General features: G+C 34.6%; 1 protein-coding gene across 3 annotated transcripts in view; it reads left to right on the top strand.

Annotated features, from left to right (window-relative positions):
• Positions 1-315: 315 nt before the first annotated feature.
• The window catches only part of LOC133193142 (cohesin subunit SA-1-like), a 31,403-nt gene continuing 15,019 nt past the window's right edge, over positions 316-16,699 (top strand). For all 3 annotated transcript variants that reach the window (XM_061329114.1, XM_061329122.1, XM_061329129.1), the window contains exons 1-16: positions 316-382; positions 8,059-8,142; positions 8,405-8,504; positions 8,626-8,748; positions 9,027-9,200; positions 9,637-9,841; positions 10,010-10,161; positions 10,681-10,754; positions 11,540-11,663; positions 11,895-11,993; positions 12,295-12,374; positions 12,742-12,961; positions 13,225-13,339; positions 13,718-13,821; positions 13,923-14,012; positions 15,765-15,854. In XM_061329114.1, coding sequence (XP_061185098.1) covers positions 8,060-8,142; positions 8,405-8,504; positions 8,626-8,748; positions 9,027-9,200; positions 9,637-9,841; positions 10,010-10,161; positions 10,681-10,754; positions 11,540-11,663; positions 11,895-11,993; positions 12,295-12,374; positions 12,742-12,961; positions 13,225-13,339; positions 13,718-13,821; positions 13,923-14,012; positions 15,765-15,854 — 1,833 coding nt within the window. In that variant the 5' untranslated portion in view covers positions 316-382; position 8,059. The remainder of the gene's footprint in view (positions 383-8,058; positions 8,143-8,404; positions 8,505-8,625; positions 8,749-9,026; positions 9,201-9,636; positions 9,842-10,009; positions 10,162-10,680; positions 10,755-11,539; positions 11,664-11,894; positions 11,994-12,294; positions 12,375-12,741; positions 12,962-13,224; positions 13,340-13,717; positions 13,822-13,922; positions 14,013-15,764; positions 15,855-16,699) is intronic.

The raw sequence follows: 16,699 nt of genomic DNA, 5'->3' as shown, positions 1-16,699 counted from the left end.
TGCATCAATTAAACTTGAAAACAGTTGTGCCCCTCAATAAGTTTGCCAGTGTATAATATACATTAGGAAAAAAGCTAATTTACGATTGTGTCCCTCAAAAAAAAAGCATGGTCCCCCCCCCCCCCTTCCCCCTTGTTGTTCCCCTTCCCCAAACTAAATTTGCTTCTACGGACCTACATTTTTCTGAAAAAATAATTTTAATTTTTGGTGACCAGATCACGACGTAGGAGTCTTACTTCTGGGTAGGGTTGTTTGAGGTGAAAAACTTATTCCGGAAACAATGCACGTACTTGCTTTCAATTCATACTTAGTCACGTGATAAATTGTTTACTTCCGGCAAGTTGCTTCAGATAGCTTCCCGCCAAACAAAGAATAATTTCAGGTAATTTTGATGCAAGTATTGTACTTGAAAGCATTATTTTGAAAGAAATACACATACCTTTTGTCAGCGAAGCTGCTTTTGAAATCAATTTTTTCAAAACGAATGCAGTTCAAGTGAATTAATACTTGATATCTGCATCAGTTCATCGTTTTCAGTACAATATTGAAAATGGAGTAGCATGTCAAATACGCCTTGGAACGGCTTAGAGAAGAATTTTTTATTCATGTTATATCTTCTTATGAAGATCATATTTATTTTTAAGTTATTTATCAATGTTGGGGCTAGCGGTACTTTCCGAATGTCCTCAGCTCTATCAGATTGAAAAAAAAATCCACATTGAACTACCAAGTGTTAGGTAGCACAGTCTGTTAATCAGGGTGGGACCAATCGCCGAAATGGGATATAATTACCCGTTTGGGATAATATAAAAACAGTGCAAAAAATGAAAAAAATTATTTTGGCAATAAATAATATGTTGACGGTGCGAGTGTAGATATCTATATTCAGTTTTAATTTAAGTCTGAATAAACAGTGCTAATTTTAATTTAAGAGAGGTTTTATTAACAACTATTTATTTGCAAAATATATCCATCAATTCAAGGTGAGTATATATTTTTCTTGGAACTGCTTGTTAACGCAAGAACGTTGTTTGCGTCGAGGTGCAATTCGCAAAGCATTATAGAACCACAGGTTACTAGGAAAAAAATTTGTTTGGATCAATGTGCAAAGTCCAAATTTTCTCTTCGTCCAGGTGTTGCTTTAAGAGCTCGAAGTGACGAGCGGTGCTTCGTGCCGCTCGCTGCGCTCACTATTATCATAAATCCGCATCAAAATATTTTAAAAGGAATACCAAGCAAGGTTTTTTCTGCAACCCTACAGTTTGTTAGATTGATCTCCAAGAAGTTTAGGAACTTCCAAGGGAACAATCTCCTAAACAGTGGGCATACAGAAAAACTTGTAAACAAAGTTATTCCTTTATAAGTATCTTGATGCAGATATATGATATTTATAGCCAAAATAAAAATTTTCATTTTCTGCACGTTAAATTTATATCCCAACTGAGATATTTTATCTATTATATCCTATTTGGGTGATTGGTCCCAACCTGTTAATATAGCAGAACTAAAGTACCGACCGGACACAACCTAACACCAGAGCGAACCCAAAGCGCACCCCGGGTTCGCTTCCTGGGTTCGCTCGGGGTCCGCTGCGGGTTCGCTTTCAGAAAATTTGGGACCGCTCTGGGTGCGCTTCGGGTTCGCTCTGCGTTCGCTCGGGGTCAGCTCTGGGTCCGCTAGAGCGAACCCGGCGTTCGCTTTCCGGGTTCGCTTTACGCACTCATGCGTGAAGCGGACCCCCTTTAATCTTGCCGCCAGTAAGCCCCGCCCCTTGTATATTCCAAATATAGTAGTGAAATCGATCATTACTGTTTTTATGGCGATCGAAACATGTACATGTAAGTGACAATATGGAGAACGTTGATAATTTTTCAAGAATTTCACCGTACATTCGACGTAGAATTATTACTTTTATTTTTCTTAATTTACAAGCTAAGTATATCTCGAAAGAAAAAAAAGGTGTTAAGTGTATTTTCGATGTATCGGATGGAGTGAAATTGATAAGAGTATCTTAATAAAAAAAGCTTTCAAATTCATTTGTTTATATTATTCATGCGTTTTAAAATAAGTTGGAACTTGCAATTGTAATTGCAATTGCTAAATCGTAATTTAAGTGTTTGAAAGACAAATAACTGAATTACGATCTTATCTATAAAATAGCTGTGACATACTGTACACGTAAATTGCTAAGTTTTCATATTTAGCAGTTTATATTTAAGCTAGGTTGTCGTCCATTACATGTATATGTAGGTCATGATACATGTAATCACTAAAAATTCTCATACAGTGTAACTTGAGTTTCGTTTTAAAGATCATTTATAATTTACTTCCATGCTATAAATCATTGTTTTATTAGGCGAGTTTAACGGAAGAAAAAACAACAACAACAACAATCAAAAAACCAAAACAAACAAACAAAAACTAATAACTGGTCCACTGATAAGAATATATTATTTTTTTTAAGTTGTTTTTTAATACATGTAAATGATCACTTGAATAGTTTGTGTTCCTTACTGGTTCATGACCCCCCCCCCCCCTCCCCGCCCCACTACATACATGTACATACTGGAGCGGCATGTTAACAAACAAAATTCTAAATGTTTAAAAATAAATAAATAAAAGAAAGAAAACAAACAAAACAAGAATTCAATAACTGTAAACTCGCATGATTAAGTAGATGAAATTAAGATAATAACGCCCAATGTTTGGTTTTTTGTTTTTGTTATTTTTTTTTCTTGTTTTATTTCGATGAGCCCCCCACCCCCACCCCACCCCTCTCCGTACTTGAATTGTTTTCTATGGGCCGGTTGTATCGATTTTAATTTCAAATAATATACAGTGTTCTCTCTCCCTCTCTCTCTTGTAAAGCTATTTTACTGATTTTCAGCATTCAGGTGGCAGCAAATTACATGCATTGAACATGTACTCTTAATGCAACGTACCAAAGAACTATGACGTTTCCAAATTCAAAAATTAAAAAAAAAATAAGAATAATACAGGTGACTCTCGATCTTTCGAAGTTCAAGGGACCGCAAGAAAAGTTCGAGAGATCGAGGGGTTCGAGAGATAGAAAGTGAATAAAATCCGGAATTTTCAGTTCCGATCATCATTGTTCTACTATTATAAATACCGGAAGTATATGTCGATAATGTCGTTGCACGTTTTCATTCGTATTTTACAGGTAATTCACTTGATTTCAACAACAATGATCGTATTTTGAATAAATAAAACGATCTCTTTAAGTTTCAGTATTTATTTGTTCTCATTTCATAATTACATGAAACCTGAATAACAATCGTCGGCGTGGCTACCCCCAGGGCTTCATCGGCTCCTTCAACAGATTTCTCGTATTAAATGGATATTCAATTCTTCAGATAGGATTTCTTGTGTAGTGTTTGTCATGCTGGGATTATGTAAACTCTAATAAAACTTCATAATCTATGAAAAATTATTGACACGTCTCTTAAATTATTTTCTAAAAATTATCGTCTCGCTGTCAAGTCAAAATAAGTTGTGAAGCAATTCGTTTATAGTTTACCAATTGTAACCAATTAATTATATCAACACTCGGATGCTCACAGGTATAGTGTCATCTATGTAAACACCCAATTAACACCTCCATGCCAGCCCGAGGCGTTCACTGTTATCCAGGTAAGTCTAAGCTGCATTAATTTTACGCTTGATCGGCGTGTGCACACGCGCAATCAAAACTTCGAGAGATAGAGAGTAAAAAACAATGAAATGTGTGTAACGGGACCCAGGTCTTGGTTCGAGAGATAGAGAACTTCGAGAGATCGGAAGTTCGAGAGATAGGAAGTAAATTTGCTTAGTTATATAGAAGAAAAAAACGGGACCGGAGGTTCACTTCGAGAGATCGAGAACTTCGAGAGATCGGAGTTCGAGCCATCGAGAGTCACCTGTAATTGAATTTCTCATTGATAACGTGCCCAGACGAGGTACATGTAACTTAAGAGGCATCGAATGTAGGGGGAGTATATACTCAGGTATACCGTGACCATGGAGACAGTATACATCCAGCTAGAAAGTGTCAATAAAAAAACCCACAGCAATTGCTCTTAATACCCGCGATATTTTCGAAACAGGTGGATGATTACCGATACGTGATGACCTTGGCTTCACTTTGAAACTACAATTATTAAAGTGTTGAAATTAAATAATTATGACAATTACAAAGTTCAAATACAGGTACCTATGTAATGAAAAAAAAAATATGTAAGTTTTCGTATTAAGGTATCTTTGCAAGTTCAATTTATTAATGTTGGAATAATGTTGTACTTTTCATGCACAAGTACAAAACGTACCCGTCTAGTATATTTTTTATGTTCATACAAAGTATTTCGGAAATTACATGTAGTACATGTTAGAGGCTCGTGAACATGTAAACCTGTATAATTATATATATCGACGCGAAGGAAAGTGATAAGCATTTTTTTTTTTTGACTGACTTGCAAGTAGTTACAAAAATTCAAAAACATACAATGTAAGGTCTACATGTAGGATAATTAAAATTGACAAAATAATCTTTCCCTGTATTTAAATCAAGCTATTTATCAAATTTTGGTAAAAGATTAATTTAAAAAAAATATCATAGTAGTTAAATGAGATTTTTTTTTCTCCAATTTACGTATTGACATAATGCACATTTATTCTGTACAATGTACATTTAATTTTTTTTTTCATGATCAATTATTAAGATCGATATTTTCGAAGTTGATCTGGATAAATTAAAACGTGCATGTAAATTGAAATAATTAATAACAAATAATTAAATTAAAGCACGTACATGTTCTTATACTAACTGTTCTCATACTAATGTTCTTATACTATATCTTGAGATAATAAAATTCTATAATTTATCGAAGACCATTTTTTTTTCTTTTTTTTTTTAGTAACATATGTTATAACCATTATTATCTTCTTTTTTCTATTATAAATTAAAGTACTTATTGTCTGATAAATTTACGCAATGTATATTTATATATTAATGGATTTAAAAATATAAAGAAAATAAATATTTAACATGCTACCTGGATAATAAAAATATATAATGTATCAATAGATTTTAAAATAAAAAAATAATGAAAATAGATGTGTAAATATTGCATGTTGTCTGGAGAATTAAAGTATATAAATGTAAAATCAGGTTTAAAAATATTATTAATAATATTTTTACACTGTACATTCACACGCTTTGCTTGTACAATGTTTAGATTATAAACTGGCATGTTGACTGGTCGATGCGCTGATGGTCAACGCATTTTATCACTTATCCTGATTGACAGGCCTGTTCAGCATGTTGATTGGTCGAAGCGCTGATGAGTTAATCGATAATCCTGATTGACAGCTCTGTTACGCAATACCGAACGCGCGTTCGCTTTCTGGGACCGCTACTGAATTTGGGGTTCGCTTTCTGCGTTCGCTCTGGGTCCGCTCTGGGTTCGCTACGGGTGCGCTCCGGGTTCGCTCGGGGTCAGCACTAGCGGACCCCAAGTGAACCCGAAGCGAACCCAGGGAGCGAACCCGGGGTGCACTCTGGGTTCGCTTTCTGTTAGGTTGTGTCTGGTCAGTACTGTACTTAACTTTACCAATCCCCAGAAAAATGCACTAAATTATAGTGTTGACACTGTCAACTTGACAGAAGCAGCTCCAATATAAAATGAGATCACTTGAGCGAATGAAAAAAAAAGAAAAAAAGAAGAGGTTTGGGGCCTTTTTTGACCCCAAAATTAAAATCTATTAGGATCAATTTAGTTGAAAATTTCCTTTTTAAACAAAGTTTTAAACATTGTTCTCTAAAAATATTTAATAATTCAGTGAACATTTGATGAAAATTATTGTCAATGAAGCGTGTGTGGTGCATGTTTAATGCCGTTTCTTTTGTACTTGGCCATTATTTGATGTAAATAAATGCATTGATGCTGAAAGTTCTTGCAAAAAATACTTGGGTTGAATGATTGATTCAGCTGATTTCATAATTCTTTCTTTTTATATTTTTCATTCAAATTTTAAACCAAAAAAAAGATAATAATTTTAATGCATTTTCAGAAATATTTGTGTGTTTGCCATAAATGTGGTTATATTTACTAGTAGTAAGTCAGACTATTTTTTTGTTTTCAAAGTTAGGGAAGTGGACAGGGATCAAAATTAACTTTTTTGACCACTAGCAAATTTTAGCTAGTGGAATTTTTTTTACTAGCAATATTGAACTTTCACTAGCATTTTTTTCTTCACATAGTAATTAACATAGGAATTATCTGGATAATTTCATAGAAAACTTATTTAAACCTTGTGAGTTAATTTAGGTCGTTTTATACAAGATGAAATCTGAACGGATACAGGGATGTGCAATTAAAAAAATCAAGCACTAGTCCACAGACTACCGGGTAGTGCCAGTAGTGGCAGCAATAAAATTACCCAAGTAAAAAGTTACTAGCTCAAACGTAAGGGGGGGGGGGGGGGGGGGAGTAGCAACTAACAATGAAAGAATATAAAACAGTAGTTTATCGTTGAAAAAGTCAGGGTTTTAAGGTCATGCTTTTTAGAATTAAAATTTAATTCTCTCTAGAAAAATTTAATAGTATATAAATCAATAATTATGATTGAAAATAAAATGAATTTAAAAATAAATTATCTTCCTTTTTTCTGGTCATTGCACTATCGCATTTAAATTGAATCTAAAATCTGAAATCATTAAATACACTGGAAATATATTTTTTGAAAATCACTTAACACTTTTCCTCTAGTTGATTAAGGTATCCGATCCATAAACGGACCTAATTTTCTAACCTTAAATATCCATCTTGTATTAAATACTTGGAAATAAATTCAAAGCATTTTAGAGTAGAAAAGGATTTACCAGGATAATTTTTCAAAAATATAATTACCTAAGCAGTAATTAATTAATGAAGAATGCATTGAGGTCTATGGGGACACGCAAATTTTTGAAAGTAAAAATTTCTATACTAAGAATATAAAAAAAATGCTGTGGTGGAAAGATGTATTTAATTATTAGGACTAGAAAAATGATTGAAAACTAATTTTTTACTGGATAGATTTTTTTTAGAATTGATTTTTATTGATTAAATGCATAGGAGGATAACTCTTCAAGGACAGGACAAGGTCAAAAATTAGGACACATTCCGCTCTTACATACTGATACTAAAACATGAAGATTATGTCTACATATACTGAGTATTCAGCCAATATATATCTGTTATGCATTCAAATTCATTGAATCTGAGGCTATTATGGGTCGGATACCTGAAGTGATTGTAAATATCTACATGTACAAATGTATTTACCATAAAGAAGGAAATGGAGGAAATTCGGATTAGGAAAAAAAAGATGGTTTTAAGAAGTAAATAAGTCAGATAGTACTGCAAAGTGGATGAGATTATGGAGATTTACGAACTATAAGAGAATGCTACCTGGATATTTTTCAGTGTTTGGGAATTTAATAGCAAAAAAGTGAATAAAAATACATGTAGTGCTGTTCATGTATTACATGGGAAATTTTAATTTCTACTAGCTCGAGGGGCTACCTCTGTGCATAAAATCACTAGCCCGACCCCCAAAAATGGTAGCCCCGGCATGAGACAAAGCTAATTGCACATCCCTGGAATAAACCAAAAAAAATCCGAAAAAGTTCGTTTTTTTTTTAACTCGCAAAATTTGGTGACCACAGGTGCTTTTAACTCGCAATTTCTGTTTTTAATTCGCATTTAGCGAGTATTTCCTGTTAATTTCGACCCCTGAGTGGATGGAAACTTTGATGACTATTAACCAGTCTTCAATTTCCTCAGTTTTATCACATGTTAACTTGTTAATATTATCAAGACATTTAGGTAAAATAATTTTTCATACTTTCTGCTTGAATACAACTATTTTAATACTCTGGGTTGTGTCATTATTACTTAACCTAGTATTAATATATAGTGAACATGTAAATTTCATGTAAACTTATTTTCTTATCAAAGTTTTTCAGTTGAAAAGACTGCATGAATGATGAAGACAATCATTATTTTGTAATTTTTATAGAATGCGGGGTGCAAGGAAGGCAAAGACGAAAGCCAAGTCTACTGTACAGGGGGCATTCGTTGAGGCCACATCAGATTTACCAATGTAAGGAATTTATTGAGATAATTAAGAAGGGGCAATAGTTTAATGTGTGCTTGATGTTCAGGTTTTGTCCTATGCCTAACTTTTTTGCCCTTTTAATGGAAGCTTACTACACATTACTTCAGAATACTTTTTTCAGTACTTCAGAATGCTTTTTATATATGTCTGTGAAAAATTTCAAAATGCTATTAAAGTATCTTAGGAACTTGAATATTTTCATTGAAGTTAGTCGTTGATATTATAGTCGTATTCTTATTACCTTCAGTCCAGAAAATGACTCTGACAGTGACTTTGAGGAACCAATGTCAGTATCTGGGGCTGGCAGTGGCAGAGGGAGGAAAAGGGGGTCCGGCCGAGGGGGCAGTGTAAGTACAAGAAAGAAAAAACATGGAATTGTACATAAATAAAAATGAAAGAAGATTTTAACTCATGGGTTCTCAAATGAAAAGAGGCAGGTTAATACAATAATTTCTCAAATTTTTTCAGTCTGTTAAGCGACCCAGACAAGCTGGAGCTTCAGGGAGGAGCAGAAAAAAGAGTGGGGAGGAAGAAGACACAGGGACAGGCTCGTTGTTTGACATTGTAAAGAGCGGAAAGGCAACACTGCAGGTAGATGTAAAGGGGGTTGAATGATAGATAAGAATTCATAAAATGAAACAAATTTAGTTCATAGTCACTCCAGATGAGAAATCATAGCCATGAATATTATACTTTCTTGCTTTGTAAGTAGCAAAACAAAACATTTAGAAATGAATTTTGTTTGACATAAGGTAAAAAAGTATTATTATATATTATAATAGAATATGAAAATTTACCACCATGAGAAATACCAATTGATATTGCTTTGATAAACACAAAAAAGTCAACATTTTCTGTGATGTATTTAGATAACAGTTGATGAATGGATTGAATCCTACAAAAATGACCGTGACACAGCCCTAGTGGAGCTGATTCAGTTTTTTATCCAGGCCTCAGGCTGTAAAGGAACCATAACTCCATTTATGTATGCTAACCAAGAACATGCTGAGATCATTCGAAAAATGACTGAAGAATTTGACGAGGTTATTATCTCTCACTATCATTTTACTTAAGTACCTGTTTTCATTCATTGTTGATTTTAGTTCAATGTCACTTCTTACTTTAATATATTGTTTTTAATCAAATTGTGAAATGTTCATTACATCTGAGTAGAATTTCATTGTTATTAACAGAATGGAATTTATATCTCAATTAATTGCAACTGATTTGGCTAAAATCTTAAGCTATGAATTGTAGATAACTATTTATAGTTTATTTTTCATTTTTTACTCTGACTTATTTAAAAATGCGTTAATTCAGATTTATTAACAAAATAATCTTTTTATTAATTTTATCAACGTAACCCTCCACACACTTGAATACTTAAGAGTATTTTAAAAGAGAAAAGTACATGGATGTAAACTATGTACATTGATATGTATGTACCTAGTTTGTAATCTTGTGATCATTTTCCCTCAGGACAGTGGAGACTACCCTCTTATTATGTCAGGCCCTAACTGGAAGCGTTTCCGGGTGAATTTCTGTGAGTTTGTGCAGGTGCTTGTTCGACAGTGTCAGTACAGTATCATCTATGACCAGTACATGATGGACAATATCATCTCTCTTCTGACCGGACTGACCGACTCACAGGTCCGAGCCTTCCGTCACACTAGTACTCTGGCAGGTAAGAGTGGTCAATCTGATTTAAATCAGGTTAAATGTTACATCATGCAGATTTAAAAGGTTATGGTACTGAAAGATATACTCAACTTTTAATGTGAAAGAGCATCCCTATGAAAGGGTCATTGCTGAATCAATTAAAACACATAATTTTAATTTTCTTGTGTTTCAGCTATGAAGTTGATGACAGCTTTAGTAGATGTAGCATTAAATCTTAGCATAAACCTGGATAACACACAGAGACAATATGAAGCAGAGAGACAGAAACAGCAACCAAAGAGAGCAAATGATCGATTGGAGATGTTGTTACAGCGAAGACAAGAGGTAGGTAAACTCAAATCAAATACAGCAGACAAAGAGAGCGAACGATTGACTGGAAATGTTGTTACAGTGAAGACAAGAGGTAGGTAAACTCAAATCAAATACAGCAGACAAAGAGAGCGAACCATTGACTGGAGATGTTGTCACAGTGAAGACAAGAGGTAGGTCAACTCATATCAAAAACAGCAGACAAAGAGAGCGAACCATTGACTGGAGATGTTGTTTCAGCAAAGACAAGAGGTAAAAACAGCAACCATTGAGATGTTGTTACAAATAAAAAGAGGAGGTTGTAAAGTTAAGCTGTAGAGAAATATAAACAACTAGTTTTAGTCTGGATTTTGGTACAATGTTAACAAGATATTAAGTAAGATAAGAGAGATGCAGAAGGGGAAGAGGAAAAGGTAGACTGGTGATGATCTAACAGTGGGAACAGAAGGGACGCAGACAAGAAAACCCTCTTACAACCGGGAAGACAAAATTCAATGTATGACGTAGCCTCACTCTTTGTTTATTTCATTTCAGCTTGAAGAAAACCAAGCAGAAATTAGAAACATGTTGACCTACATCTTCAAAGGAGTTTTTGTCCACAGATACAGGTAGTGTTTTTAAATATACACAGTGTTATTACTGTAATTAATACACAATTAGAGAGAAGGGGAAATGACTCTGATATCTTCAAAATGGGTAAAGACAGAGATGTTTAAATGTTTCTCACTGATCCCTCTCCTGCATATCTTGTTCATGATTGACATGAAAATCATTATTATTAGTATTACAAATATAATGTAAATTGACTCCATAAGTGTTTGTTATTTCATTGTTTTTTTAAAAATATTTCATTAAATTTCATTAAAAATCATAATCCTATGTAAAAAGGAACTGCAGGTACATATTAATGTATAATATTACACAAAGGTTGTAGCAATGATGATGATTTCTATTGTTGAACATTCTATAGAGTGAATATTTGTGACAGTACATATTGTTGTCCTGTCAGTTGTTGGGAAGAATATGTGCCTAACCTCACAGCAGATATTGTCGTCCATTGGCACATGTTGGTGCCTGAAAAATTAAATGTGTACTTATTGTTGCTGGTGACAAAAAATATGTTGTGCATGGGTGATGTATCTAGGAATGCACACTACCAGACATGATTTGGATGCTGGATGTGACCTGCATTTTCAGGATGATTGTATAGTTAAAGATTTTTGAATAGGTTCATTCTCAAATAACTCTAAGTCCTACCCAGACCAAACTTGTATGGATGATTCATCTATGGATGCACTTCACCAGAACATTCATTTGGTGTGAAACTTTGCCTTGTTACTTTATATTTGCAAGGTGAGCTTCATAATCTTAACTGTTAAATAACTGATTTCAGGGACTCACAGCCTGAGATTCGCTCCATCTGTATGTCAGAGATTGGGATCTGGATGAAGAAGTATCCCAACATGTTTTTGGATGATGGATATCTCAAGTATGTGGGATGGACACTGTATGACAAGGTAGATAACTCTTCACTTTCTAAATAATGAATGCCTGCCAATGGTCTAAACCCACTGAAAAAGATATATATATTTATTTTCCTTAGCTTAATATTAGAAGATTGGAAATCTGTATCTGTATGGTTATTGGATGTAAATGTGCTTGAATCTTATTGTAATAGTACATTTTTGCAGTTGTTTATTTTACTGTTCAAAAAAAGATTAAATTACAAGTGTTTTTCCTTTGTTAAGAATGGGGATGTACGCTTGTGTTGTCTGAAGAGTCTCCAAGCTTTATATGAAACGGAAGAACTGGCCACAAAGATGGAACTGTTTACTAACAGGTTTAAGGTTGGAAGATCCTAAATATTAAATATCTCAATCATCATTGGCAAGAGTATGGCCCACATTACCATTATTCTTGAATATTTCATTTGAATAATTCTATGGGAATGAAATATTTCTTATAATTTAGTCTCGTTTGTGCAGTCAGAAGTATCTTCAGTTTAGTAATTTAGTAACTTACCTTAATATCAGAATATTCGAGGTACATATTCTAAGAACTGGCTAATATTCTAAGAACTACTGTGTACGAGTATTCCAGCAAGTACATTTGACAGTGAATATTGAGGTTAAATCTGTGTCTTTTTAGGACCGTATTGTAGAGATGACCCTGGATAAAGAGCATGAAGTGGCCGTCCAAGCCATTAAACTGGTCATCAGTATTCTCAAGTATGTTAATGACATTTTACATATATTTCTGTATTAAATTGATGTAGGAACAACTATGTTACTAATTTACTGGTTACATGTTTGAAAATGTCTCTAATGTATACAAGCTCTCAGTTTGTAAAAAATTATTTTGTGAGAAGTCAGTATATTTCTTTTCTCTTAAAAATGAAATAAAAAAATTTAAAGCAGTTCTGGGTTTAATAAGTAACTCTTTTGTAGGAATTTTGGGTTAAATAAGTAATGATCTGTTGTAAATTTTGGTTCTGGGTTAATTAAGTAAAGTTCTGTTGAAAGTTACTTACCCAAATTTAAGTAGTGAGTTAAATAATGTTGTAGATTTATGTACTTGGTTAACATTCTATTGTAGATTTAATGAGCAGATTCTGGCAGACAAGGACTGTGAGAATGTTTACGAGTTAGTGTATTCATCTCACAGACATGTGGCTCAGGCTGCCGGGGAATTCCTTAACGCCAAGCTCTTCAGGCGAGACGAGAGTACAAATAAACTCAAAATTCACAGGGGCAAGAAGCAGAGTCTAAATACACCTCTGTTACGAGATCTGGTGCAGTTCTTTATAGAAAGTGAGGTGAGTGTCAATTTTGTGATGATTCAAACTGAGAAAATGTAATTTAAACTGAAAGCAGTAGTGACTTGGCACAAGATGATATTTTGTATATCCTGACTTACACAATCAGTTATTTGATTGAACTCACTAATTGAAGAATGGGATTGTTTCTGAAAGAAGTGGGACATTCAGTAAATGATAATAATGATAAGTTAGTACTGTATGTTACAGTTGTGTGACAATATATAGTGAAAAATATTACGTAATGAAAAAATATGTTGCAGTTACATGAACATGGTGCTTATCTAGTGGACAGTTTGTGGGAAATAAATGATATGATGAAGGACTGGGAGTGCATGACTGACTTACTACTGGAGGAACCATCCAAAGGGGAAGAATGTAAGTAAAGGGGAAGAGTGTAAGTAAAGGGGAGGGGCCATCAAAAGGGGAGTGTATGTAAAGGGGAGAAGTTTATAAAAATGGAGAAACTATCAAATGAAAGGATGCGATGGAAAGGAGAAAAAACCATCAAAAGAGAAGGATTGTAAAAGCAGGGAATCATTGAAAGTAGGAGTTACAGTAAAAGGGAGGGGCATTAAAAATAGAGGTGTATTGAAAGTACAGGGGAGGAATTATCAAAAGGGACACAGTCTTTTCTAAAAAGTTAAGAATTGATACCTGGGAATTAATGTATGGAAATGGATCTTTTTGCAGAGAATATTTGAGTTAATCTTGATTTATAAACAAATGATTTAAGTAGACAGTGTTTGTTGATAGTTATGGATGACAAACAAGAGACAAGCCTGATTGAGATCATGGTGTGTTGTGTTCGTCAGGCTGCAACAGGGGAATCCCCTGTGGGAAGAGGCACCAGTAAAAAGGTCAGTTTTAGTGTACATTTAGATCTGTGCTGAGATGTATTTATTAAACAAAATCTCGTTACTTCTTATGGGTAATCTTCAAGAGATGTTTTGATTTTTAGCTGACATCCAAAGAACACAAACAGGTGCTTGAAGACAAGACAAGATTGACAGAACATTTCATATCAACACTGCCCCAGCTCTTGTTAAAGGTTTGATTAACATGAAAATCAGTATTGCCTCAACTTTTACTGAAGATTAGGTTTATATCAACACCACCTCCAAAGCAGCTTGGTGCACAGATTTCCTAATAGTGGTGCAAGACTAGACTGCTGGAAATTTTAAGGACTGTCTAATCATGATTGTTTGTGGGGGACCAATGTTCGTGGATTACGTGGGTCACCCTTACCCACAAATTTGTATCCCCATGAACGTATTTTTAGCTCACCTAAACGAAGTTTGGGGAGCTTATGTAATACCCTCGGCATCGGTGTTGGTGTCCCTGGTTAAGGTTTTTGGAGCAGTTTTCTTTTCAAGTACTTCTATGGCCTATATTAGTCAAAGATACATGGAGGATGCTTCTAGTGTGTTTCATTGTACCAGTCAAGGTTTCAGATGCTGCAATTTCAGCTAAAGAATTTACCAAGTTAATGTTTTTGGAGCAGGTTAAAGTTTTTGGAGCAGGTCTCATTTCCAAGTAACCATAAGCCCTATATTGACCAAACTTGCATGGATGATACATCTAAGGAAGCACACTACTGACCTAGCTTCGGATGCTGGATCTGACCTATATTTTCCGGATGAGTGACCCGGTTAAAGTTTTTGGAACAGATCTCATTTCCAAGTAACTATAAGCCCTATATTGACCAAACTTGCATGGATGATACATCTAAGGATGCACACTACTGGACTTGCTTCAGATGCTGAATCTGACCTATATTTTCCGGATGAGTTACCAGGTTAATGTTTTTGGAGCAGATGTCATTTCTAAGTATCTGTAAACCCTATATTGACCAAACTTGCATGGATGATACATCTAAGGATTCACACTACTGGACTTGCTTCAGATGCTGGATCTGACCTACATTTTCCGGATGAGTAACCAGGTTAAAGTTTTTGGAGCAGATCTCATTTCCAAGTAACTATAGCCCTATATTGACTAAACTTGCATGGATGATACATCTAAGGATGCACACTAATGGACTAGCTTCTGCTTCGGATGCTGGATCTGACCTACATTTTCCAGATGAGTGACCAGGTTAAAGTTTTTGGAGCAGATCTCAGTTCCAAGTAACTATAAGGCCTATCTGAACCAAACTTGCATGGATGATGCATCAAGGGACGAACAATCTCAAACTTGCTTTGGATGCTTGATTTGACTTACATTTTCTGGATGAGTGACTAGTTTTAAGTTTTCAGATAAGTCTATTCCCAAGTAACTGCAAGCCCTATCAGACCAAAATTGCATAAATGTTGCATCTAGAGATGCTCAAGATTATTAGTTTTGTGTGGGACTTGCCTTACTTAAAGACAACATTCGTTGAGGTGAGCTCTGTCATCTCTTATTACCTATGTTTTGTAAACATATTGATTCATTGAATCTACTGTATAAGCGAGTAACCCAAGAAATACTTCCCCATGAACAAATAAAATTTTGCTTGCCCACAAACATTGGCCCCCACAAATTAAAATGATTCCACAGTAAAACTATCAAAAAATTGGTACAAAATGCATTAATTATTTTTAAAAAATAACATTTTGCTATGTTTTTTTGAAAAGAAAAAGGAATGATTATTACCACATTGCATTATAAATTTTCACTGCTTGTGAAATCCTGAAATTTATATTTTAAGCTTAATGGAAAACTAGAGGTAGATGAAATGATAAGATTGTGAAGTCCTAGAAGTTTCAGATTAGATCTTACCCTTAATAAATTCTGATGATCCTGTTTTGATTTTCCACAGTATCTAATGGATGCTGAAAAAGTGGCCAATCTCCTCCAGATCCCTCAGTACTTTGATTTAGATATCTACACAACTAGCAGGCAGGAGAAGGTAAGTAAAGGGAGATAACTCCTGTATACAGATTGCTCAGTACTTTGATTTAGATATCTACACAACTAGCAGGCAGGAGAAGGTAAGTAAAGGGACATAACTCCTGTATACAGATTCCTCAGTACTTTGATTAAGGTATCTCCACAACTAGCAGGCAGGAGAAGGTAAGTAAAGGGACATTACTCCTGTATACAGATTCCTCAGAACTTTGATTAAGGTATCTCCACAACTAGCAGACAGAAGGTAAGTAAAGGGACACTACTTCTGTAAACAGACATTTCAGTACTTTGATTTAGATAACTATTTAACTAGTAGAAAGGAGAAGGTAAGTAAAGGTACACTACTCCTATATACAGACTTTTCAGTATTCTGTCAGGCAGGAGATAAGTAAAGGGACACTACTCCTGTATACAGGCTTTACTTTACTTATATTTATAAATGTGCAGATGGGGAAACCACAAAAAGATGGAGGCCAGTCACGAATTTATTTACATTTTCTGTGTCCCATTAAAGCTCAAATTACATGTATAGGTGACTCTCGATGGCTCGAACTCCGATCTCTTGAAGTTTTCGATCTCGAAGTGAACCTCCGGTCCCTTTTTTTCCTCTATATAACTAAGCAAATTTACTCCTGATCTCTGGAACTTCCAATCTCTCGAAGTTCTCTATCTCTCGAACCAAGACCTGGGTCTCGTTACACATATTTCATTGTTTTTTACTCTCTATCTCTCGAAGTTTTTATTGCACATGTATCCACGTCAATCAAGCGTAAAATTAATTCAGCTTGGACTTATCTGGATAACAGTGGACGCCTGGGGGCTGGGATGAACGTGTTAATTGGATGT

This window comes from Saccostrea echinata, unplaced genomic scaffold, assembly GCF_033153115.1.
Source record: "Saccostrea echinata isolate AGI-Se365-2 ecotype Australia unplaced genomic scaffold, CSIRO_AGI_Sech_v1 ptg000001l, whole genome shotgun sequence".
Lineage (NCBI taxonomy): Eukaryota > Metazoa > Mollusca > Bivalvia > Ostreida > Ostreidae > Saccostrea > Saccostrea echinata.
This window is presented reverse-complemented; position numbering and strand designations above follow the sequence as displayed.